This window comes from Telopea speciosissima, chromosome 8, assembly GCF_018873765.1.
Source record: "Telopea speciosissima isolate NSW1024214 ecotype Mountain lineage chromosome 8, Tspe_v1, whole genome shotgun sequence".
In the NCBI taxonomy this organism is placed as follows: Eukaryota; Viridiplantae; Streptophyta; class Magnoliopsida; order Proteales; family Proteaceae; genus Telopea; species Telopea speciosissima.
This window is the reverse complement of record NC_057923.1, coordinates 22,155,737-22,183,199: the sequence shown is the minus strand read 5'-3', so window position 1 is coordinate 22,183,199 and position 27,463 is coordinate 22,155,737. Positions and strand designations below refer to the sequence as shown.

General features: G+C 40.7%; 1 protein-coding gene across 1 annotated transcript; it reads left to right on the top strand.

Moving 5' to 3' along the window:
- The first annotated feature begins 1,970 nt into the window (after positions 1-1,970).
- Positions 1,971-16,041, top strand: LOC122670410 (DNA-directed RNA polymerase III subunit 2-like). The gene is made up of 6 exons (XM_043867274.1): positions 1,971-2,128; positions 2,218-2,273; positions 10,160-10,230; positions 13,219-13,303; positions 13,392-13,495; positions 15,892-16,041. The coding sequence occupies exons 1-6, from the start codon at positions 2,007-2,009 to the stop codon at positions 16,039-16,041; spliced, it is 588 nt and encodes a 195-aa protein (XP_043723209.1). The 5' UTR covers positions 1,971-2,006.
- The last annotated feature ends 11,422 nt before the right edge of the window (positions 16,042-27,463 follow it).

Sequence of the window (27,463 nt, the reverse complement as noted above, 5' to 3'; positions counted from 1 at the left end):
AGGGGAAGAGAACCTGTACTAATCCCATAGCCCAGTTTGTTTCCTATGACTCCATTTCTCCTACAGGTGTTGCTTTTTCCACTGCCCTTGAGTCTTCTTCTATTCCCAAAAATGTCACAGAGGCCTTATCCAATCCAAAATGGATGCAAGCAATGACTGAGGAAATGGTGGCTCTAGAGAAGAACAATACTTGGACACTTGTTGATCTTCCCAGGGGGAGAACTCCAGTTGGATGTAGATGGGTTTATACAATCAAGTATAGATCCGATGGTACAGTGGAAAGGTACAAAGCTCGGTTGGTTGCAAAAGGGTATAGTCAGGTGTATGGCATTGACTACCAGGAGACTTTTGCCCCTGTAGCCAAGCATAACTCCATCAGGGTTCTTCTTTCAGTAGCAGCCAATAAAGATTGGCTTGTGTACCAATTAGATGTGAAGAATGCATTTCTTCATGGAGATTTAGCGTGTTGTGTACATGCAGCCTCCACTTGGTTTTAAGTGTCCCTCACCAAGGGAAAGTGTGTTTGTTGAAGAAAGCTCTTTATGGCCTAAAGCAGTCTCCTAAGGCCTGGTTTGAGAGATTTAGACAAGCCATTCGAAGAATGGGTATTCCCAGAGTCACGCTGACCACACCTTGTTTATCAGGAGAGGTAATGGTACAGTTACAGCTCTCATTGTCTATGTTGATGACATTGTGGTGACTGGGAATGATGTTGCTGAGATAGATAGATTGAAGTCTTATCTGGCTAAACAGTTTGAGATCAAAGACCTTGGAATCTTAAAATACTTCTTGGGTATTGAGGTATCTAGATCAAGGAAAGGGATCAACATTTGCCAAAGGAAATTTGTCTTGGATCTTCTGAAAGAGACAGGGGATGATGGGGGTGCAAACCAGCCACTTCCCCCATTGATCCGAATCATAAACTTGGTGATGAATGTGGTTCTTCTCTTATAGATGCAAGCAAGTACCAGAGGTTAGTTGGGAAACTAATCTATCTCTCCCTAACTCGACCAGACATATCTTATGCAGTTGGAGTGGTGAGTCAATTCATGCATGCTCCCAGGGGTGGACATCTGGATGCAGTATATCGCATCATCAAATACTTGAAATCCTGTCCAGGAAAGGGCCTTCTATTTGCCAGGCATGACCATTTGCAGATTGAAGGCTACACAGATGCTGATTGGGCTGGTTCAGTCTCTGACAGGAGATCTACTTCTGGGTATTGTACCTTCTTGGGTGGTAATCTAGTTACCTGGAGGAGCAAGAAACAACCAGTTGTTGCTCGATCTAGTGCTGAGGCCGAGTTTAGGGCCATGGCCCATGGAGTATGTGAGCTTATATGGCTAAAACGACTTCTTCACGATTTGAGCTTTGAAACTGAAGGGCCAATGAGACTTTATTGTGACAACAAAGCTGCCATAAGCATTGCCCATAATCCGGTTCAACATGATCGAACCAAGCATATTGAGGTCGATCGTCACTTCATTAAAGAAAAGTTGGATTCTGGGTGCATTTGTACTCCCTTTGTGAAAACAGGTGATCAAGTAGCAGATATCTTCACCAAGGGTCTCTCTTCTAGTCTATTTAGTACTCTATTGTACAAGCTGGGAATGTATGACATTTATTCTCCAGCTTGAGGGGGAGTGTTAGAGTTGTTAGAATATCTTGTATAGGGGTAGTTCTGTCATTGTCTAGTTATAAGACATGACTAAGTTGTATTTTTATTTTATTGTCTTATTTCTCCTTACCTCCCTAGGGAGGCTTGTGTAATTTGGAAGACTTAATGAATGAAGCTAATATGTGTGTTGAGAATCACTCTCAACACACATAATCGATTCTCCCATTCTCTCCTTCTTCTTCTTCTTCTTCTTCTTGCTGTAAACTTCTTCTCTTACCAGATTCGATCTACCTTTGAGTTTCAACTAAGAGGTCATGACTTTTCCAATGTATGAAATTTTCTATTACTACATTCATATTTTTTTTATTTTTTTTTGATTACCAGTCGAATGACAATAGGCAAGATGATAGAGCTTCTTGGTGGCAAAGCCGGGGTTTCAAGTGGTAGATTTCATTATGGAAGTGCCTTTGGTGAACCTAGTGGCCATGCAGACAGAGTTGAAACCATAAGGTACTCTGTTCCTTCTTCCCTAGTAAACATCCCCAATAATTCTTCATTAATCTATGCTTGACACGTTTTATTCATTTGTGTTTTGACAGTGAAACACTTGTGAACCATGGCTTTAGCTACAATGGCAAAGACTTCTTCTATTCAGGTTTGCTACTTCTCTGAAAGTTTTAAGACATCAAGTACTGTGTTAAGGAATGATAATTTCTGTTTTCAAAGATGAAAACCTCAAATTAGACACATAGGTCTCCAATGGCCTACCAATGACATAAAGCTTCAGGCACTAAGCAAATCACATGGCCCGCAACTTTCCCCTAGAAGAAAAACAAATAAGTACTAAAACCCACCTAATAATGCAGGCCCAAGTGTTGATCTGCTATGGTGGGCTTCACATAGGGAACAATAGAAGAATGAGAAGAATGAGAAAGAGGGTAAAGGGAAGAGCGAACTCACTCTCACACACATTCACACTGAGCTTCACAAATAAACTTCATTAATCAAATCTTCAAGTTGCTCTCCTACAATTCCAATGAATAAATAGAAAATAGCTTTGCATAGGAATAGAAACCTAACTAAAATAGAAATAACTCAAAAAGGAAACTACCTGTTGAATTATGTACACCAGAATACCCCCACCCCCACGGTATTCTGGTCTTTTTACCTCTTTATTGCTCTTCATTATTCATTCTAGTATGTAAGGGCAATTCTGTCCATGTAATGTTTTGGATTATTATAAATATAGAGTTTGGGGTCTGTCTTCTACATCCAAGCATTCACTTTTCCTAATTCTAATCTCTCAACATGGCATCAGAGCTGGTTTGAATTAGGGAGTTTTTTTCCATTCTCGATTTTCCCCCTCCTCCCTTTCACTCTCGATCTCTTCTTCCCAGCCCCCTCTTCTGTTTTGATCTTCTCTCTCCATCATTCTCCCACTAGGGCAGCACTGATGAGGTGATCGACAGATCCAGTTGCTGCCCTCCTTTACCTCATCCTATGATAAGGTTTTTTGAGTGATAGGGACAAGTTCTTGCTGCCTGCGATATTTGCTTCTTCAGTTTTTTTTGAATTGCTTCCACTTCTTTCCAAGGGACCAATCTACCTCATTGAAGACTCAAGAACTGCGGCAGTGTTTACTTCTTTGGATCAGTTCCTATCTCCAACAAGATTGAAGACCTCCTAGATCGATTTCTTTTCATCAAATCAGGGTTTTCTCAAAACCTTGACAAATATCGATTTAGGAGTTTCAGGTTTCCATTGGGGCTGGTTTTTGGAGGAGTACTTCAGTCCTATTAGGAGCACACTCGATCCAAGTTTCAGCTCTATCAGGTTTTTTTTGTCAGCAATCAGCCCTCCATCGATTTCACCAAAATCAGGGTTTTTTTCAAAACCCTGAAAAAAGTCGATCTCAAGGATTTCTCTGTCCAATGCTGCTGGTTTTTTGAGACATCGCTTCCTATATTTAAAGAGGTCCCCCCTCCAATTTTCAGCCATTATCTTGGAGTTTTTATTGGGTTTCTCATCACCTCAATCCATCTCTGCGAATTGTTTTTGCTGCTGCATAATGGGTGACTCTGAAGTCTCTACTGGTACTTCTGCTGCTGATATGTACAGTAGGAATGAACCCCGTGATCTTCTTCCCAATCCTATCAAACTGGATGGGAGCAATTACCTGATATGGTCTCGCTCTGCCTACTTTGCCATTGCTGGCCATGGGCTTACTGGCCATATTGATGGTACTACTGTTATGCCAACTGAAGCTGGCCCTTCTCTGACCAGGTGGATCTCTAATAATGGTATTCTTATGTCTTATCTGATTGGCTCCATGCAATCAGACCTTGCGGGTGGATTTCTTCTTCTTGATAATGCTCCCCAGATATGGTCTGCCTGCAAGGAAACTTATGGACAGCTTGGCAATGATGCCCAGGTTTATGAACTCCGGAAGAAGGTCCTTCATACCATCCAAGGGGAATTGACTGTCTCCAAGTACTATGCTACTCTTCACAGTCTTTGGCTACAGTTGGACCATTTTTCTGATTTCCATCCTTCCACTCCTGGTGATATTGCCTCTTACAAGAAGCATGTTGACAACATACGAGTTTATGACTTCTTGGTTGGATTAAATGTGGATTATGATCAGATTAGAGTTCAAGTGTTGGGTCACTCTCCTTTTCCCACACTTGAACAGTCTTATGCCTTGGTCTCCTCTGAAGAGAACCGTAGGGCTGCCATGCTCCATCCTCCCTCTACTGAGAGATCAACTCTCCAGACTGCTTCCACGGCTGTTCTTATGACTGTTGGTTCTCCCCCTTCTGGTGTGAGCATTGTAATAGGCCCTCCCACACCAAGGACAAATGTTGGAAACTTCACGGGAAACCAGCTGACTTTGAAGCCAAACGGGCTGCCAAGAAGAATCCAAACAAGAAGGCCCATCACTCTGAGTCTGTTGCTACAGCCCTTACTACTGACACTGGCTTATCTCAGGAGGATCTACAGGCATTTCTACGTGTGCTCAAGTCTTCCGCTGTTGTTGCCTCTACTACATCAGCTACTGCCAATTAACCTACCCCTTCAGGTTCAAACTTTGCTCGGTCAGGTATTTCATTTGGTGGTCATTGTGCTTTAATAGCTTCCCATCCTTGGATCATTGATCTAGAGCTACCGATTACATGACCGGGTCCTCTAGTCTTTTCCATCGTTATTATCCTACTTCTGGGAAAGCCAAAGTCAAAGTACCTGATGGTTTCCTTTCTTCCATCTCTGGAAAAGGAATCATCAACTGCGCTTCCTCTCTTCCTTTGTCTTCTGTTTTGCATATTCCTAATTTTACTACTAACCTTCTTTCTATTAGTAGTATTACTCGTGATCTTAATTGTAAAGTAACTTTTTTTCCTTCCCATTGTGTTTTTCAGGATCTGACCTCTGGGAAGACGATTGGATTGGGTAAAGTGCATGGTGGCTTGTACCTGCTTGATGATGGTCGTCTCACTCCACCCCCATTACCATCTCCACATCATAACTCCTTAGTCTCTTCTTAAATTTACCAGTGGCACTCTAGACTAGGTCATCCTCCATTAGAAATTTTAGCATCTTTATTTCCTACTTTGGTAAAAAACTGTGATAAGACCAACTTTTTTTGTGAGGCTTGTGTTCTGGCCAAACAGACACGTTCAACTTATTCCATTTTTAATAAAAGGAGTTCTTCACTTTTCCATTTGGTGCATTCTGATGTTTGGGGCCCGAGTCGTAAGACTTCCCTTTCTGGTAATCGGTGGTTTGTTTCATTTATTGGTTGTCACTCTATACACACATGGGTTTACCTTATGCATACCAAAAACCTAGTGTTTTCATGTTTTCAGCATTTTCATAAAATGGTTCAAACTCAGTTCCAGGCTACTCTCAAAATTTTGAGAAGTGATAATGGAACCAAGTATACAGAAAAACAATTTCAAAAGTATTTTGCTGATCATGGGATCATTTACCAGACCAGTTGTGTTGATACCCCAGCCCAAAATGGTGTCGTTGAACGGAAGAACCGTCATTTATTGGAAGTGGCCCGAGCTTCGATGTTTGCTCGACATGTTCCGTCCCAATATTGGGGGAATGTTGTCCTCACTACAACCTATCTCATTAACCGGTTACGTTCTCGTGTCCTTGACTCCCGCAGTCCTACTGAGATTTTACATGGGCATTCCTCCTTTGTGGTTCCCCCCAAGGTATTTGGTTGTGTGTGTTATGCTAGGGATACACGATCTCCAGGCAAACTCGAACCTCGTGGGTTGAGGTGCATCTTTTTGGGTTATTCTCCAACCCTGAAGGGTTATAAGTGTTACCATCGACCTTCCCGTCGTACTCTGGTCAGTATGGATGTCGTTTTTCATGAGGGTCTTTCATATTATTCTTCACCACCTCTTCAGGGGGAGAGCTCTAGTGAAGATGTGTTTCCTCTATTAGATGTCCCTTCATTTCCTCCTCCATCTCTTGCTGCCCCATCTCCTTTAGTTGCTGCCCCATCTCCTTTAGCTGCTGCCCATCTCCAATGATTGCTGGCCCATCTCCATTGGCTGCTACCCCTTCATCCGAAGGGAATCCTTTACAGGGGGAGCTCGTAGGGAATAATGGTGGTAATGTTCCTAGTCAGGGGGAGCTGACTCCAGTCCAGAAAACCATCAGTGAATTTCAGAAGAGAATTGACAACTCTAACATCATCACCTATACAAAGGGATGTACCAAAAGAGGGCAGCATCAATCCACTGTGGCTCCAATACCTATCTAGTTGCCGGCTCAGGAACCAGATCCTCCTCCTCCTGGTAAGACCTCTCCTTCTGATCTACCTATTGCTCATCGCAAGGGTACTAGAACTTGCACCCAACATCCTATTTCTCGTTTTGTTTCTTATAGTTCTCTTTCTCCATCTTTCGTGCATTTGTGTCCTCTCTTTCTTCTGTTTCCATTCCTAAAAATTGGCAAGAAGCTTACACAGATGGAAAGTGGAAGGCAACAATGTTGGAAGAAATGAGCGCTTTGAAGAAAAATAATACTTGGGATCTTGTAGCCCTTCCTCCATGAAAAAAAACAGTGGGATGTGAGTGTTTGTGGTCAAACAAAAGGCTGATGGGTCTGTGGATCGATATAAGGCACGTCTAGTTGCAAAAGGCTTCACACATACATATGGGATCGACTACCTGGAGACCTTTGCTCCTGTTGCAAAGTTAAATACAATTCGGGTTTTTCTATCTTGTGCAGTCAATCTTGGATGGGATGTACAACAACTGGATGTGAAGAATGCCTTCTTAAATGGAGAACTTGGTGAGGAGGTGTACATGGATATTCCACCAGGTTTTTCTTGTAACAGTAATAAAGGTAAAGTGTGCAAACTGAAACGAGCAATTTACGGGTTGAAGCAGTCACCTCGAGCATGGTTTGGGCGATTCACAAGGCTATGATCTCTGTGGGCTATAAGCAGAGTAATACTGATCATACTCTCTTTGTAAAGAGGGCTGGTGAAAAACTCACTGTTCGTATAGTCTATGTGGATGACATTGTGGTTACTGGTAACAATGGTAATGAGATCAACCGGTTGAAGCAGTTTCTTGGCCAAGAGTTTGAGATTAAAGATCTAGGGAAGCTACGGTACTTTCTTGGGATTGAAGTTGCCAGATCTTCTAAAGGCATCTTTCTTTCCCAAAGGAAGTATGTCCCAGACTTGTTGGCTGAAACTGGTTTGTTAGGGTGTCAACCATCCGATACTCCTATGGAGGCTATTGTCCATCTTAAAGAAAAGGAGGGTGAACCTGTTGATAAAGGCCGGTACCAAAGACTAGTGGGGAAGCTAATTGATCTCTCACATACACATCCAGACATTGGTGTTGTTGTGAGTACTGTGAGTCAATTCATGCATGACTCTTATTCTTCTCATATGGCGGCTGTTCTTCGGACTCTTCACTACTTGAAGTCAGCTCCTGGAAAAGGCATTCTTTTGTCTCCTAATGGTCACCTACAGATAGAGGCATATACCGATGCTGACTGGGCTGGTTCTAACTGATCGGAAGTCTATCTCTGGGTATTGCTCTTTTGTAGGAGGCAATCTTGTCACTTGGCGTAGCAAGAAGCAAAATGTGGTTGCTCGTCCTAGTGCTGAAGCATAGTTTTGTGCTATGACACAGGGCATTTGTGAGTTACTTTGGCTGAAAGGCTTGCTACAAGACCTTGGTGTTCCTGTTCATCTTCCTATGATGTTGTACTGTGACAACAAAGCTGCAATCAGCATTGCACACAACCCGGTACAGTATGATCGCACCAAACATGTTGAAGTGGACAGGCATTTCATCAAGGAGAAATTGGAAGAAGGGTTGATTTGTGTTCCCTTTGTGAAGTCTACTGATCAGGTTGCTGATATTTTCACCAAAGGATTGTCTGGGAAGCTGTTCTATCCTATTCTAGTCAAGTTGGGCATGATTGACATATTTGCTCCAACTTGAAGAGGAGTGTTGAATTATGTACACCAGAATACTGTGGGGGTATTCTGGTCTTTTTACCTCTTTATTGCTCTTCATTATTCATTCTAGTATGTAAGGGCAATTCTGTCCATGTAATGTTTTGGATTATTATAAATATAGAGCTTGGGGTCTATCTTAGACATCCAAGCATTCACTTTTCCTAATTCTAATCTCTCAACACTACCTAAGAAGCTCCTAAGTAATCCACCCATGAAATAAAATAAACTAAACTAAATATTGCAGCCTAAGTGAACTACTAGCCCTTGCCAGACCAGAAAACAGGTTTAGGACCAGTTTTTGGTTAGGGCCTCCAAAGCAGGTCATGTTGGTCCAGCCAGGCTAAGGCAACTGCATCATATAGATTCTGGTTTGTGTTCTCTTTGGATTTGTCATATATATATATATATATATATATATATAAATATAATAGAAAAAAAAAACATGCAGTAAGGCGTCCGCCCCAGCCACAAGGTGTCCAAGGTGTCACCCAGGACATCAAATGAATCGTGTTGTCGCCTTCAACCCATGACCGTGCCTGGACCCCTAGGCGATGCCTTGACAATAAAGCTATCAATCATCACCCTTCAGTCAATTTAGGCAGCTCATTTGTCTTTCAGCAATGGCTGCATTTCTCAAGATGATTCTTCTTTTACCGAGGGCTCTCAGTGCTCAAAACCAAATACTAATCATTCATTAATTGGGAACTGCAATCACTTAATACAACTTAAAAGATATTATAATTGCAAAAATATGCACCACATAACTTGGTATTAGTTGCAGTACACCATAACAGTTAATGGTTTTAACTATAAGCAATTAGAATCAGGGGGGAAAATTCAATCCCTCTGCACTTAAAAGATCATTAATGTTAACGAGGCCTCCTCCTGCACCTGAATGCCATGCCTCTTCCACCTGTGACAATATGGAATATTTTATGATGACATATGTTTATGAGCAGTATCATAAGGACATAGAGGAAGAACAAATACAGAAGAAAATATGTAGGAGTCAAATTGGTGTAGAACCAGGAGATGATAGGATGAATGGGAGCTGAACAACTTCCACCTAAATTTACAAAGGAGTTCATGTAGAAGTCCACAAGGAAAGATCAGTTTTCATTTCTTTGTGTCATAGCAGAACTGTTACGTAAATGTAGAGTTGTTCTGCCGGATCGGTCGCTCAAGATCTTTGGTCTCTACCCGGACCCAATGAAAAAAATTGGATGACTTCTTATGGATTCGTTGAGAATGATTTTGATCTAGTTTATGGCCTATCAGAAGTAGAAGGCATTCTGGTGGGATCCTCAGGGACAGAAAAAGATTGCTGTTGGTTTAATAATGATCGAGTGACATTGCTTCTTCGGTCCGAACCAAGGAATCCCTTCCAAATGGGATAAGAGAATTCCTACTATTACTATTCTCTTTCTTTCTCTTAATTGAAGAAATACTTGGAAAATAAAACTGCAAGTACAAAAATGAGTAATGACCCCCAGTAGAGACTGGTACGATTTAATTCAACATTTTGTTCGTTCGGATTTTGTTGTGTCATAGCTCTATAATTCAGATTTATAGGTAATTTGAGTTATAACTTATAAGGGGATTTTTAAGTGGAATCTCTGAAAACACCTGAGATTACTAGCTGCTTCCATTGTCCCAAGGCACAAAAAAAAAATTTAGAGAGGACTAAAGAAAAATTCATAGAAAGGCACCAATTACTTGGGTGTTTCCTCCAAACCAATCTCTTGAATCTTCATTTTTTTTATTTTTTTTATTTATTTATGGGAAAGAGAATGCCACCCAGTCGTGCAGCACACGCCACCCCTGCACCATGACACAGTGGAGAGCAAAAAGACCGCCGGGTGCGGCGGTCATTTTATGCGTCCCTGTGTCAGGGTGCAGGGGCGGTGTGTCTGGCGCGACAGGGTGGCGTTCTTTCTCCCAATAATTATTTGTTTCTTTGTTTTCTTTCTCCAGTTGCTCCCATAATCTGTATTCTCATGTGTCATCCTTCTTTTCCCCCTTACGATTTGATTTTCCAGGCATCAAAGGGTGTCCACTGCAAACCTATATATTCATGGGGCCAATCTACTACCAGAAATTAAAACACATGGTAAAACTTTAATCCTCTAAATTTCAGACCATGCATGTGTTTTTCCCTTTGACAAAGTAAAGGTTCCCAAGATCCTTTCGGTTTAGCTTGTGAAATTGCTTTGATAATGTTGTATGAGTAACAACTTACAGTGTAATGCTCAGGGCAATTATCACAGAGTAATTACTATCTTTTTTTTCAATGAATCAGACCGCTTAATAAAACTTCTATCTTTAAGACATGCTTTGTACAATCTGAATGACTTTATTGTCCAATTCCAATATCCTTTTATTTTTCTGAGTAGAATGTTGGAGTTGAGTTCTTATTGTTTATCATTGTCAGGATTTCTTTGACCCCCCAGCCATTGCTCTCTAAAGTCACCACTTTTTTAGACAATAGGATAAAAGTTTTATCTTTAAGACATGGTTTGTACAATCTGAATGACTTTATTTTCCAATTTCAATGTTCTTTTATTTTTCTTAGAATGTTGGAGTTGAGTTTTTATTGTTTATCATTGTCAAGATTCCTTTGACCACCAGCCATTGCTCTCTAAAGTCACCACTCTGAGAGCTGGTTTAAGTACCCCACAAGCCAATACAGATTACAGCATTTTATCTATATGCTCATATCTATCTTGACGGTAGAAACATGTGACCAGTGAACCAAAAATTTTGGGGTCAGAAGATTGAAGAATGGAGGTGAAAATAATGCCCTGGTGATACAACACTACATGCTAGATAATGTCACATAACATGAGCATGGACATGTGTCAGTGTTGACCCAGATTAGAGGTGTCTGACATGGCAAACCAAAAAACTTGACATGGAGGCACTTCCATTAGTGTATTTTTTAGTTCTGTTTTTTCAGGAGGAAATTTATTAGGTACAAATACAGTTTTGTATATGCAACATACGAAGTATTCATAGCATAGTTGTCATGGCAACTAGGTGACCCAAGGCATTGAGGGGCGACAAGGTACCCGCCTAGGCGTCGTCTAGGCGCCCTAGACGTGCAATAGATGACTGTCTGTAATATAAAACAATGATAATTTTATATAATTATGGAGGGCAGGCACGGTAAAGGTTGCTCCATTGTGACCAAGTGGTCACGGGTTCGAATCTGGAAACAGCCTCTCTGCGAAAGCAGGGGGAAGGCTGCGTACATTATGACCCTCCCTAAACCCGGCAGTGGCGGGAGCCTTGTGCACTGGGTACACCCTTTTTTTTAATTTTATATAATTATGCTTATATGCAACATAGAAACCATATCAATGCATTGCAATATGATATAATTATACTAGTAATGACCCTATATGAGAAAAACTAACATATAATAAACAAAGCATAGGATATAATATAAGCATTTTCATTATAAAAAAAACAAAATAATAAACATAAATCAACATAAACTCATAAAGTGTCAACAAGTCGTGCATCGCCTTGGACCCAAGAAAGAGCCTGGTCGCTTAGGCAATGCCGTGACAGCTATCATTCATAGTTAAGTTTATTTTTCCAGGCGAACTTTCCCTCCCTTCCCTCATTCCCTCTTCCATTCATTTTTTATTTCATCTTAGAATTTAACATATGAAGTGGCCAGCGGCATCAACATGTAGTCCTCATTGAACAGTGGTCATTTGCCAAATTTGCAACCATATTGTATGTGATTCATGGACTCGGATTCCCTCTGGTACCTCCTTGGAATTTCTTAGCACTACTATTGTTATTCTTTTGTTGGGTTTATCATTCTCATTGCCAGTACCATCTTTGTGAAAACTGACATTGTTATCCTCCCCCATCTTTTAGGTCTTATAAATTGGGTAGATGTCCATTTCTTTCTCATAATGTATCATCTCATTGCCTTTCCATTCCCACCTCCCCTAGTTCTCTGCATTATGTGATTTGCGTTATTTATGTTAATATCCTCTTCTTTAACTGATATTAAATGATGCAGTATCACTTCTGTGGACCAGTCCGAACCCATTTGGGAGTCCAGACGTGGTCCAATCTGGGTTTTTTGGGGGGAGATAGTTACATAGTTGTTTTAAGTTTCCTAGATTGAGTTAGTTTACATTTTCTGTTGGGAGTCTTTCTTATTTATATGGAAGTAACCAACACAATTTGTAGTAGATTGAATGTGAAATACTGAGTTTTGTTGAGTGTGCCTGTGCGCTCTCTCTCTTCCCCTTCTTCCCTGCATTTCAGAACCTCCTATCACAGGAGTGTTCTTCATCCCTGCTTCCTTCTTCCTCCTTTCTCTCCTTCCTTTTCCTTTTATTTTCCTTATTTTTTTCCTCCTGCTTTCTTCTTTATTTCTTCTGTCCTTGTTCCCTTCTTCTATTTTCTGTTACTGTTACCTTTACCTTGTTCTGGGTGATAGTTGCAGTCCCTATGCAATTGACTGATCCCCTTTGTACACGATCTATTTGGCCTAATATTTTGGGAGTAAGTCCCACTATCCTAGATGGTCTTAATCCTTGGGTCTCACCTTCTACAAACCCTCCTACCACGAGAAACAAGCTTTGCATCACTGCTGAAACTGTAACTACCGCCTGGTAGTATTTGCAGGGCTTGGACCAGTCTCATCCCCCTCAGTCTAGGTTAGTGTTGGTGTTCAATCATACGGTCTACTCATTGTAGACCCTCCCTTGCAATCTCAATGACATGCCCTTTGAAGTGTGGTTGTTTTCCGCCTCCTGCTTTGGCTGGAGGTAGAAGACGACCCCCCCCCTCTTTTTTTCCTCATGCTAATTTATCCTTATTCATTTTATATTCCAGCATTACACCTCCACCTTTGTAACTATTTCCATTTAAATCTTCATCTTATTTTTTGTAGCCTTAACTTCTATTTAATTACAGAACTGCCATTCCCTCTACTATTTGGGTTGTGTAGCATCCTAATGGGCCCATAGCGATTCCGAATACGCTTTTCGAATCCGGGGTCGCATCATGCTTTTCATGCTCGCTAAACCATATGATGTTCATCATATCCCTTTGTTTTCTTTGGAATTAGGTTCTCGATAAGATGCATGCCCGTGCTAGGGGACCCCGTGTCATGCTAACCAGACAACCTACTGAAGGAAGAAGCCGTGATGGAGGTACTGCATACTTAAATATAATATTTCCGTTTTTACTCTTTTACTATTAAACAAGTGCTCTTGTGTTTTAATTTTTGAAAATTTTCAGGACTACGACTTGGAGAAATGGAACGTGATTGCTTGATTGCTTATGGTGCTAGTATGTTGATTTTTGAACGCTTAATGATCTCTAGTGATCCATTTGAAGTTCAGGTATTAAGACAACTATGAAATCTTTGCCTATTCTAGTATATATGCGTATAGGCTAGATCACACTCAGAGTGCTACAGTATTATTGAATCAATAAGAGCTCAACTGATGTTCTGTTTTTACAAGCATGTTTATAGGCTACTAAACAGTCTAATCTCAAGTAAGTTGAATTAGATATATTGATTTGGCCTTTAATACCTTCTTTTATCTTCTTAACCTGTTCCCGCCTTTGATCTGTTTTCTGGAAAAACATAACATATCTGCTTTGTATGATAAAAGCTATGGTTAAGAGGATAAGGACCAGATCACCAGTAAGGATAAAATTCATTTTTTCTTGATATATGAATACGTGAATTTATCATCTAGCTTTTGAGTGCAAGTTAATTAAAACAGTCCAACAGAATCCACTGAATTGGATAATCATGCTTGGTTGATACTAGGAGCTTAAATCAGCTGGGTCAATTGGTTGATCATACCTAGAAGTATTGGGTTGTTGTAATCAATCTAGTGGTATCCTTGACCATTTACTGGCTGACCCTTGTGGCAATACAATGGTCATAACTTTCTTGTTAATATCCAAATTAGCACAATCTTATGTTTTGTTGGAATGCCTATTCACAGACCTTTCAATTTGCATGTATAACTATTTAGTGCTCAAAAGGAGGTTTTAGTTAATTTGTAGTACTCAGCCTAAAGGTTAATGTGGTTTTGGGCATTGATTTCAATTCATGGGTAATTCCTACGTGTTTATTGTTCTCAGAATCCCCTTCCCAGTGATACTTGGTTCATGTGACAATGACTCTCCTTGGCAAAGGTTATTGCTATTTAAGTGTAGCACGATGATTTTGGAAGAATACTTAAATTATGCCATGTTGGGATGGTAAAACAAAGTGCCTACAAAAATACATGCCCATCGTTGACCTGGAACATCCATCCCAAAGGAGAAGTGCTCCATAGCCATTAGATGAAATTTTGTATTGGCCTGAAAAAGGGGATTTTTACAGTGTAAACTAAATTGTCAATGGAAAGTACCATGTTTTTTCCTTTGTTTGGGGAGTGGTAAGGGGAAAAATGTATAATAAGGTACGGTTGTCTTTCCCCCCTGAGTCTGTTTCATCTTAAATGTGGGTCCTACGAGGGGACGATGAGTCATAACCTCTTCCCAACAACAGCCTTGAATACTGTAAAAACTGTACAATAGATCCGAAGTGCAATGCAAAAAGACGAGAGAAAGGGGGGTGGGAGAGGGAGGTGTTTATCTTGGAATTGGTGGGAAGAAGGAACTGAGTAGATGAGTGAGAGAGAGAGAGAGATTTGGAGAGTCAATTCACCTTGAGCTCGCTCCAGAAACCGTTAAGGTTTGTCCCATGATCCCACACTCTGACCTGTTTCTGACTCCTGCTCGGCCTCTATGGTTAAGTACTAGCTGTACATGTGCTATTTGTGTTTTGAAATGCAGTTACCATAATACGTCCACATATCGACATGCATCTTGACAATGCCACAAAAGCAGAAAAAATGAAATATAAAAACTGTTTCCAAAAGTTACGTTGTTCTGCTTAAAAAATTTCTTGTTTTTCTAATTTTTTGTCATCAGAATGTCTAAAGATGGATCTATAATCAAACGTTGTTTTTTGCATCCCTCCCATTTTTCTGCTTTTAAAAATACGAAAAAAAAAATGGTTTTCAAAAAGTGTAACCAAAAGTTGCCTAAGCAGCTGATTACCGCCAAGGTTTAAAGTATCTGTACCAGGTATCGCATCGGAAGGGTGATTTTGAGAGATGTATCATATCGATCCAAGAGACGCTAGATATGTATGGAAATGGTCAAGAAGCATATGGAAATGCTTAGGATATATGCAAAATACAATTTTGAACCATAAAATACTATAAATAAGTAATATGTAAAATAACTCATGTATAATCGTATCAAAATAATAAATCATGTATAAAACAAGTGCATTCAATTGATTTTATATGAAGGATGAGATTTCTTACATGTACTAATACGTATTGGTTAGTATCGGCAGATGCGGATGGATACTTAAAACCTTGTATTTACTGCCTTAGAAATTAGAATATGTAAAGCTCTCCAAAAAACAGACAGAAAATTTACTCAACTATGCAGCGAGGACTTTAACTGAAGAATAAGCATTACTAAGCTGTTCTCAAATCAATGTAAATGCATAAACTGCTCCTATTTCCCATGAAATTAATAAGGACCTGTGCCCCCTAAATTGGGGACATGTTGCATTTTTTAAACAGAGTTCACAAACAAAGGTTGTTCTCTTCAAATAGACTGTAGCACCTAGCTGAGTTGACTCGCGTTTGTGAATGAAAATTTTCAAATATGGTGTTATATTTTCTTAGCACATAAATACTCTCCCTCTGGTTCACAGGTTTGCAGGGTTTGTGGATTGCTGGGTTATTACAACCATAAGCTGAGAACTGGCATCTGTTCCACTTGCAAAAATGGAGATAATATCTCTACCATGAAACTGCCTTACGCTTGCAAACTCTTATTCCAGGTTAGTTTTGACAGTTCTTGAGCTAAGTGTCTATACATAACTAATCACATTTTTTGTAGACATGCATAGAGGATGGTTACTCATGCATATCCCCAACATCTACCGTTCCTTCTTCTTAGTATATCCAATGAATACTTTAGTTTCAATTTATTTTGGTTGCTACTACCGTATATGTTGTGCTTAAGTGGCAATATTCACCTGCAGAGGCTTTGAATAATATAAAGTCAATTAAAGAACTTGCTGATGCATATCAGTAACCTTTAGATAGATGGCAAGTTCAATTGTCTTTCTTGATTTCTCAATAGGTCATTGTCATCTTTCATCAATCATTGCTTTCTATTTTTCTTTTCTTTTATCAGTAACATTTCTCACTATATAAGAATAGAAAAAGATCTATAGAAGTTGAAATGAGATAAGTATTCGAAAATGGGATAGGAAACCCTCCCCAGACCCCCCCCCCCCCAAAAAAAATATGGAAACTAAATACTAAAAATGATACAAAAACATAGTTGTTAATAGAAAAGGAATTATTGAAGGGTGTTGCTGCCAAAGAGGAACAAACCCAGGTTTGGCAAAGTTTGTTTTCTGTCCAATGGGGCATAGCTAACAGGGCGGGTAGGGTGAGATTTGCAAATGCCATGACCGACTATTAAATATTTTTCAACCCTAACCTGCCCCACCTTATGAAACGTGCATTGGGTTCATCAATGCATCCTTGTAGTATGACTTTTCAAGGGGTCATGTCTCCGTCTGGAAAAGTATGAACATATTAAAAGCATCCTTTGAGTGACAGGTTGTCAAGGAGTGAAGCCCTCGGATGCTTGCCCCTAAACTGAAGGCCCATCATTGTTACACTCTTCGCCTGGTGATCCCCTTTAGAGCTAGGTTGTAATGTCTTTTGTTGAGCAACTGGATCATGGGTTGTAATTGTTGGCAACTTGTCTGGCAGTGTTTGGTGATGTTCCGATGATATTTGGATGATGCACATGGGTTGTGGCAGCTCAGGTAATGACTGGACAATGCAGACAGGTCAGATTCAGTGTATACAGTGTTGGGCAGGTTCCAGAGGCTTCCAGGCACATGGAAGGTTATATCAGTGTATATTGATGACTTCGCAGACTTGGAATGGTCAGAATATGAGTTGGCAGACCTGGAATAGTTAGAATGTGACGTGGTAATGTTACAGGGTCAAATGGCAGTTTGGCACACATTCTGAGGCTTCTGGGCATGAGGGAAAGCTTTGGAAGGCTTATTATAGCCTTACACAATGTTTGGCTGAAGCTCGAAGCAGCAGGTGAAGGGCCCGTATATTAAAAGTGTTCAATTCATAGATTCATGCATTGGCAGTGTGTTCAGAGCTAATTTCAGAGGGCTTAATGGCAGAATTGGGCAAAGTGATCTACATGAAACTTGTAGTTCGTTGAGTCTTGGTTCCAACGTAATTGGTTAAGCGTCGTTTGATACCAGATGAGAAAGTTAGTGTTTTTCGTATCGTAGCATGAAACGGAGCAAATTGGGAGAGTTGACGAATTTTTACGAAGCATTCTCTGGGTTTGTCCTGCGATATGATATGTGGAATTAACGTCCTCCTCGTCATGAGCCTGGTGCCTCAAACTACCCTCAAAACTTCTTTATATCAAGGGAGATATAGCCAAGATACCGTTCTGGCTTTCTGGTAGGTCAGGTGTACCAAGTTCTGGTACATGAGCATTACATAGAATTTTGAACTGCCAGGAATAATGTAGAGCCAACTAAAAGAGCTCGTCCACTTATAAGAGCCCTTTTGAGATTGGTATTGGTCAACAACCACTTTCACTTGTGCCCTACATGTCAGCCGTTGATTACAAAGGGTACAGCCCCACAGCTTACAGATCTTAGCGATGTGTGAAGACCAGCATGAAAATGCTGAAGTTTTAAGGCCTACCTTGAGAAGGCCACTAAGCACATGAAGAATTGGACCAATCAGAAAAGGAGACCGACAAGTTCAACATCCACCTTGTGAAGCTACTTTCGGAGTGATTGAAGCTTCTTCGTGGGACACATGAGAAGCTAGTTAATCAATATAAAGGACCTTTCCTACTATCGGTCGAGTTTCCTACAAGGTGAACTCCCTATTTGGCTCAAGCACCTTCGCCCTGTTTTTCATACCAGTTCCTTGAAGCCTTACCATGCAAATCCGGATGATCCCACTTGAAACATCTCATAGTGTCTGCCTGCTATTATGAAGTCCCCACTAGCAAGAGAAGTCAAATATGTATTACAGTCGAGTGCTGAATGCAAGCATTACACAACAAGCCGAAGCAACGTGGGAACCCGCATTTTCCATACTTCCATTCCTCGACAAGATTGAAGAGTGCCTACAAGAGAAGTTGATGTGGGCATCAACATTACAAATGGGGGAGAATGTCACGGCCGTTTCGTCTAGCGTTGTTTGCATGGCCTATGGTTATGGCATTGGTGGGGCTTGAGGGATAGCATGGGTGGTGCATAATAGAATAATGTTTAGCATGACGTTTTAGGTCTCCTGGAAAATTATGAAAAGCTTAAAAGCATCCTTGCAGGGGAGTGACAGGTTGTTAAGGAGTGTAGCCCTTGATGCCCACCCTTACACTAGAGGCCCATGGTTGCTACACAGTTCGCCTAGTGATACCCTTTAGAGCTAGGTTGTGATGCTTTTTACTAGTCAATGAATGTGCTTTGCTTTCGCACCACTTGTGTGTAAATGTGCTTGGCTTTCTTTTCCTTGTTTTGTGTTAGCTTTTAGAGTGGAAGAAGAAGAAGAGAAGAAACTTCAAGAGAGCAGCCACGGTTTTGGTTTGGTGTTTTATGTCTCAAAACAAGAAACTAACATGCTTATATTGAAAAGAATATATAATTACACATAGGCCCTTGGCCTCATACAAATGACACAAAGAATACATAAAAGAGGGGTTATGTACATATATACCCCTGATACAGTTATTCTTAACACTCCCCCTCAAGCTGGGTGGTATATGTCATACATACCCAGCTTGTCTAACATAAAACTAAAGTGATGAGAGCTAAGTCCTTTGGTGAAGATGTCTGCCACTTGTTCATTTGTCTTCACAAAAGGAGTACAAATAGTCTTAGAGTCTATCTTCTCCTTGATGAAGTGTCTGTCAACCTCAACATGCTTTGTCCTGTCATGTTGAACTGGGTTGTGAGAAATACTTATGGCTGCCTTGTTATCGCAATATAGACTCATAGGTTCAGTCGTCTCAAATCCCAATTCTTGAACAAGTTTCTTCAACCACAAGATTTCACACATACCATGAGCCATGGCTCTAAACTCTGCTTCAACACTTGACATAGTTACCACAGGTTGCTTCTTACTTCTCCAGGTGACTAAATTTCCCCCAACAAAGGTATAGTATCCAGAGGTGGATCTTCTATCAGAAATAGACCCAGCTCAATCAGCATCTATATACACTTCAATTCTCAAGTGACCATTCCTAGAGAAGAGAAGGCCTTTTCCAGGGCATAACTTCAAATACCTGAGGATCCTGTAAACTGCATCAAGATGTCCCATCTTGGGTGCATGCATAAGCTGACTCACCACTCCAACAGCGTAGGTGATGTCAGGCCGGATGAGGGAGAGATAGATTAGCTTACCTACTAATCTCTGATACTTTTCAGCATCCACAAGAGGTTCACCACAATCTTCCCCTAGTTTTTGGTTCTTCTCAATAGGGGAGGAGATTGGTTTGCACCCTAAGTAGCCTGTCTCTGTAAGTAGATCAAGAACAAACTTCCTTTGGCAAACATTGATCCCTTGCTTGGATCTTGAAACTTCAATCCCCATAAAATACTTCAATGGACCGAGATCTTTGATCTCAAACTGCCGAGCTAAATAAAGCTTAAGCTTTGAGATTTCAGCTTCACTATTGCCCGTGACCACAATGTCATCAACATAAACAATGAGAGTCGTAATAGTGCTGCCCTTCCTTTGTATAAACAATGTGTGATCAGTTTGACTTTAAGTATATCCATTTTGCAGGAGGGCTTGTCTGAACCTCTCAAACCAAGCCTTAGGAGACTGTTTGAGTCCATAGAGAGCCTTCCTAAGACGACACACTTTCCCATTGTTGCCAGGATGCTTGAACCCAGGAGGAGAGTGCATATATACCTCTTCTTCTAGGTCACCATGTAAGAATGCATTCTTTACATCAAGCTGGTACAATGGCCAATCAAGGTTTGCAGCCATTGAGAGAAGTACATGAATGGAGTTATGCTTGGCCACCGGAGCAAAGGTTTCCTGATAGGCAATGCCATACACCTGTGTATAACCCTTGGCGACAAGTCTTGCCTTATACCTCTCCGCAATACCATCAGACTTGAACTTGACTGTGAATACCCATCTGCATCCAACAGGGATTCTCCCTTTAGGGAGTTCAACAAGGTCCCAAGTGTGATTCTTCTCAAGAGCCAACATCTCTGTATTCATTGCTTCTCTCCATTGTGGATCTGCCATAGCCTCTGCTACAGTCTTGGGAATAGATATGGATGAGATAGCTACAGTGAAGGCTATACATGTAAGGGAGATAGAATCATAGGAAACAAACTTGGCAATGGGATTAGTATATGCCCGAGTTCCCTTGCGGTGAGCAATGGGAAGATCTAAGTCTGAGGATGTAGAAGTAGAGGGAGGTATACCTGTCTCGATGGATGGAGGCTCAGGATGAGGAGACGAAGAAGGATTTTGGCAAGTCTTCTTTATAGGAAGCCATGAAGAAGGATTTCTCCTATCCTTCGTATACACCAGTAGCTCCCCCTGTTCTCTGTTCACCTGTGCACTAGGAGGCTCCCCCTCAACAACAGTATCCACAGAATTGTTCCTTCCCTTGTCAATCTGAAAAGGGGAAATAGGGACAAGAGAGGAGAAAGAAAATGAAACAAACTCGGGAACCTCTTAACCCTCAACACCACCACAAAGAGATGAACACTCCCCCTGAAGAGGTGACTGAAAATACGGTATGGTTTCAAAGAAATGGACATCTTTGGAGAGAAGCCACCGACGAGTAGGAGGATGATAGCATTTATACCCTTTGGAGGTGGAGGAATACCCAAGAAAGATGCACTTTAGAGCTTTAGGATCCAATTTAGTGCGGGCAGATTTGCTAATATGTACATAGCAAATACAACCAAACACCCTGGGAGGAAGAGAAAAGGAAGAAGACCGTGAGGGTAAGACATCAAGAGGAACCTTAAAGTTCAAGACACTAGACGGCATGTGATTAATAAGAAAGACAGCAGTGAATAGAGCATCAGACCAAAAAATTTTTGGAACATGCATGGTAAACCAAAGGGATCTAGCCACTTCAAGGAGATGGCGATTTTTTCTTTCAGCCACCCGATTTTGTTGTGGGGTATCAACACAAACCACCTGATGAAAAATGTCATGGTCAGAAAAAAAGGTTTCCAAACCACTATACATATACTCCCCACCTTTGTTCGAACGAACAATTTGGATCCGAGTTTGAAATTGGGTATACACTAACTCATAAAAATTTTTAAATGCAACATAGACATCACTCTTGTGTTTCAAAAGGTAAACCCAAGTAACCCGAGAATAGTCATCAATGAAAGAAACAAAGTAGCAGAAGCCACGCAAAGAGGTAACAGGGGAAGGCCCCCAAACATCAGTATGGATAAGATGAAAAGATGAAGTAGATCTATTACCATTAGATGCATAAACTGTTTTACAACTTTTGGCAAATAAACAAGGTTCACAATGAAAAACATAAGTGACAGGAAAAGAAGTAAATAAATGTGGCAACAGTTTCCTTATAATAGAAAAAGAAGGGTGCCCCAAATGACGATGCCAAAGCAAAATATCCTCCTGAGTACGTCCACCTTCTTGCCCACAAACATAGGACTGAGCTTGCACAACAGGGGAAGCACCAGTCTCCAAAACATACAAACCGTTAGTTTCATGACCACTGCCAATCACCCTCCTCGTCACCAAATCCTGAAAAAGACAATGGGTAGGAAAGAAGGTGACAAAGCAGTTTAAAGATTTAGTCAATTGGCTAACTGAAAGAAGATTAGTGGCAAAGTTGGGAACATGAAAGACAAACTTCAAGGGTAAAAGTGGTGTAACCTGGATATCTCCCTTACCAGAAATGGAAGAGAAGGAACCATCAGCAATTTTTACCTTATCTTTCCCAAAACAAACAGAATAGGAATTATACAGCTGAGACCTACCAGTCATATGATCCGTGGCACCTGAGTCAATGACCCAAGGTATGGTGCCGGAGGAGGAAGAGGCCTGTAGTGCAGTGGAAGTAGGAGTAGCAGAGGAACCATCCAGGTGGACCACAATCTGGCGAAATGCAGCAATGTCTTCTTTGGAAAGAGAGGATGGATCAGATTCAATGACTCCAACATGAGCCTTAGGCCCCTTCTTCTGTTGTCCCTTCAGTCCCCCTTCAGTCCCCCAGAGGAACCAGAAGGGGGCTTCCCATGGAGATCCCAACAAAAGTCTTTGGTATGCCCAGATTTGCCACAATGGTCACATAAGAATCGGCCCTTCGCAGCTCCCTTATCAGCTCCCTTATTGGAGTCCTGAGGGGTGGAAGAAACAAGAGCAGAGCGCTCAACAGTGGGAGTAGTCCCCATGGCACCCCTACGGGTCTCCTCACTCTATAGATATCCACACACCTCCTCCAGTGAGGGAAGACTTGGTCGGCCAAGGATTTGTACCCTAAAAGGCTCAAAGTCGGAATTAAGGCCGCCAAGAAGAAATAAGACCCTCTCTTTCTCAAACAACCGGTGTACCTTGATCTCATCATCAGGACACAACTGAAGATCTCTATAGTGATCATACTCCTCCCACAAGCCCACAACAAAACTATAGTAGTCAGAAATGCTTCTATCACCCTGGCGTAGGCTAACAATCTGTTGGAGAAGTTGGTACACCTTTGTAGAGTTCCCAACCCGATCAAAGATACGGGCCATACTGTCCCAAATGTCTTTGGCAGTCTCCTTGCCCATAAACCTTCTTCCAATCTCAAACTTCATTGAGAAAAGAAGCCAAGCCATCACAAGAGAATTCTCAATATCCTATTGGGAGTACCCTTGCTCGGTAGGAAGGGGGGCCTTGATGCTACCATTTATGTACCCCATCTTCCCCCTACACCAAAGAATCAATTTCATGGATCGGGGCCAATCCAAATAGTTGTGGTTCTCAAGCTTGGCAATAGGAAGTTGGATATTGGGGCTCTCAAAGGAAGAAGGGAGAGATGGAGCTGTTTCACAAGGGGCAAGGGTGTCTCGACATTTTTCCCACCCATATTTGATCTCAAATCAGCCACTTAAAAGGAGTAAACAGAAGCACTTCAAGCAAACAGGTTTGTCTCAAAACAGTAGGCACAAAAACAGGGCCAACAATAGCCAAAAAAGGCTAGAAACACTTGTAGATCTTCAGAAAATACTCAAACTGCAGCGGAGTAAAGATGAGTAATGCTCCTTACCCAAAAACGATGCAAATGGACCATAAAAAATGGCCAAACAAGGCTCTATTGTAGAGCAGGTGCCAAACAAGAACTCTAGCTGGCGGAAATTCTGGGCAGAACAGCCAAACTTAGATGCAATGGGAATGAATGGGTGCTTGCAGAAGGTTAAAGAGAAGCAAAGGAGATCAAAGAGGACCCCCAAACGAAACTAGAGCACCAAGAAGCACTCCATTTGGATTCCAAACGAGAGAGAAACAAGCTGGAGAAGATGACCTAACCAGTCCTTCGAACAGCAGCAGAAAACAGGTGAATGAAACCCTTCTTCACACTCCAAACTTCCTTAAAACACTTGCAAACAGCAGGATCAATGCTTTGATACCATGTTAGCTTTTATAGTGGAAGAAGAAGAAAAGAAGAAACTTCAAGAGAGCAGCCACGGTTTTGGTTTGGTGTGTTATGTCTCAAAACAAGAGACTAACATGCTTATATTGAAAAGAATATATAATTACACACAGGCCCTTGGCCTCATACAAATGACACAAAGAATACATAAAAGAGGGGTTATGTACATATATACCCCTGATACAGCTATTCTTAACATTTTGACCATTAGCTTAGGCTGACAAGTGCCACACGGACGCTTACTTGAGTTTGTCCGTGACATGCTGCCCCCATTTCAAATATGATCTATACATAAAAATCAAAATTTAAGATGCCCCCCTGGCTCCACCCAAGGCATAGGTATATCTATGTTGTTTCCATATTTCAACTGTCACCATATTCCAGGTAAAGTTTCCTTCATCTTCTGGATTTGCACACCTTAATGCATAAGCCAACTATTTCCTTGGATCAAGGGTTGTCTTGTCACCTAGACCACATACTCTCTCTCTCTCTCTCTCTCTCTCAGGTGGCCATTCATGTGCTTTAGGAACTTATAGTTTCTAAAGTGACTCATGCCTCCACCCACCTCCCTTGCCCTAGCCCCAAGAGAAAAGGAGGTCCATGCAAAATTATTTTTCCTTACATTGTCGGCAGCCTATGCACAAGGGGATTGGATTCCACGAGAGAGAGGGAAATTAGGAGAGCGGATGCTGCGCAAAGTGAAGTTGAAGTTGAGTTTGATCTGGGACTTGGCTACAACCAGCACAGAGTCCTTGCTTTTTTAGCAGGCAATTTCTGACTTCATTCAGGACTGGCAAGAAAATTGATATCTTACATTGGACTTTGCTTTCTGGATATTTATCCTCAATTTGAATAGCATTTCTTTGTTATCTACTATTATAAATCTTCTGTAATTCAATTGTTTCCCTTTAATGACTTTCTTTTTGTCAATCCCACCAAGGATCGACTTGCAGAAAATGATAATAATTGCTTTAGTAGTAGACTTTTCATAAATTTTGAATCATGAAGAATAGGTTTCTGTTGACATTCATAAAATGTTTTTTGTTTGTAATCATCTTGTTTGAAGCTCAGCAAGTTGCTGTTGCCTTGCTTTACTTTTCCAGTTTGAAATCTGGTGCTTTTTCGAAAATCTTAAGGAAAAACCAGGCCCCTTCCAGTAGGAGTGGAGGTTTTATTGCCCTTCCAGTAGGACGAAACTGTGTTTGGTTTTTTGTCAAATGTACTTGCATTTTTTTTAATGAATAATATATCCCAAAATGTGTATATGTTGTCCACATCACGTCAAGGTTTAGTAAATTAAACTTCTCCATATGTTCATAAGGTTTGAAAAATAAATGAAATAAAAGGAGATAAGGAAAGAAGGAAACAACTAAACTTACAGTGATCAATTATTGTAATTGTCTAACTCCCCCCTCACCCACCCCCTGGAAGAAAAAAGAAAAGGAAAGAAACAAAATCCTTAAGTTAGTTCGCCAGAAAAATGCAGTGAGAAAAGAAAATAAAACCTTCTTATTGTTGTTTGGCTGTGTCTTAGATAGTACATTCCAAATGCTCTCTTTCTAAGAGAATTACCTTATTTTATTCCCTGCACTGCCAAGGTTAAAGCAAACAGAAATTTCCTTAATGTCCCTTTACTTGAATGATGAGAAATACTTGATTTGGAATGGATAATTTGTAATTGACAGGTAACGAGTTTGACTAATGGGGCCTCTCCTTTTCTGTCAACCCAAAATCAATATGTTACACTTTCATATTTTAGTTTCATCTTAAGCATGCCAATAACACATTGATACCTTTTATTTTAGCTATCCAATCTCCGTATAATGTCTCTCTCTCCCACCCTTTATTTTTTTGACAAAATTTTTCCTTCATGCCAATACTCAGAATCCTTCATCACGCTTCTTCTTTTTAGCCACGTGGACAAATGATTTGGCAGACCAACCGCTGGATAGATGAAGGACCTTCTAGCCATATGGTTGAACCTAGTTCCCCTCGTTATGGGGTTTTCTTCTTGGGTTTTCGATGGCCCCTATTGAACTGAGTTCCCCTGTCTTCCATGCATTTCTCTAGGTCACTATAATGACTCGAGTATACATTAGATTTGTCTGAAATTTAGTCTATGGCTAAATTTGGTCGACATTTCACCAAATTTGGGGGCCAACTGAATTGCCATGTGGTGGTTTTGGTGGTGTGAAGATAGGAGCTCGCGGTCATGGCATGTTGGAACCATGCTCCCTTTTCTCCCCTCCAGATGTAGTTTTGATTTCCTTATTTATCATAGTTATTGATTTGTTCCTACGGTGCTTTTCTTGTTTTTTGTACCTAGTCAAGGGCCTCAAGGCATGCTACCATTTGTGAGGTTTTGATCTTTTACAGTTAAAAATCTCCTTGTTGCATGCGTTATATCTATTTTTATATTTATGGTATGCTCTGTTTTCAGGTATGGCTCAATAATAGTTGGGGCAATTTGGTCTAAATTTTCTGGTAAAAGGAAAGAAAATAGGGCAAGGAGAAATTCTTCAGGGAAAAGGAGAGGTCAGCGTGGCTCATTTCATTTCAGGGAGGGATGTGGGCATAGAGCATTATTATTCACTTAACAGAGATGCCTTGATGCTTTTGTCAGGCTTTAATGTATTCGAGCTTTGTACTGGTGTGTAGAACTTCTTTAGAAATTCTTGTTTAGTTTTTGGCCCCTTAGTTAGAAGATGTGGCTATTAATAGGGCAATGAATTATTATGCCTTCTTGTGCTTCTACAGTAATTATTTAGAGGAGATGTTCAGTTACGGTGCTTTTCCCATCAAGAATGTATACGATCAGTAACTTTTCCCCTTCTGAACATGATAAAATGTGCTCGATTGAGTTCTAAGATTTTACTTTTGGTGGAATGAGTACCAAAGGAGTCTAAAAAGGCTGCATGTGGACTGAATGCAGTATATCACATTAAAAGTGGCAGACGTGCCAACGACCGGTCATTTTAGCAGACGGGGCAGACGTGCAGGTCTGGATGCCCGATTTGCATTGTCATCAGGATAATGCCAGTGATGTCTCTAGTTAATTAACCGTAACTATCTTCATCTGGTTTTAATTTTTATTCTGTTCTCTGTTTTCTTTCTGACGATATTGCAATAGATTTGACTTGATTTGATTATGCCATCTGTCTATTTTCAAGGAATATTGGATAAGTTTTAGGGAAACTAAGATGCTTTTCCTTTTAAATTTTATGAATGTCTATTCCCCCCCACCCCTTCGTTTTAGTTACCAGCACTACCGTTTTTGGATGTTGTTGGGATGAGTTGAAGTATGTGGTTACTTCAGACCTTAGAAAACTTCTGGGTGCAGAGGTAGTGCCTACTTTGTAAAGTATGAAACCTGTGAGCGCTTATTGCTTCTTCTTGGTGCTTGAAAGATTGGGGTTGAACCTGTTAATGTTTGCAATTGATGTGACGTAGTCATTAAAGAATTTCAATCGATATGATGTACTGTGCCTTGTACCATTTCATTTGTAAACTGCAGTTGGAGTAGAGCCTTTCCCTTGTATGGACATGGCTACGGTTAAGTTCTCAAA

Excerpts from the sequence above, each read along its gene's own strand:
- LOC122670410 (XM_043867274.1), top strand. The coding sequence starts at position 2,007 with ATGACAATAGGCAAGATGATAGAGCTTCTTGGTGGCAAAGCCGGGGTT. Across the intron at positions 2,129-2,217 it reads GACAGAGTTGAAACCATAAG|TGAAACACTTGTGAACCATG; the intron begins GTACTCTGTTCC and ends GTGTTTTGACAG. Across the intron at positions 13,304-13,391 it reads AGGAAGAAGCCGTGATGGAG|GACTACGACTTGGAGAAATG; the intron begins GTACTGCATACT and ends GAAAATTTTCAG.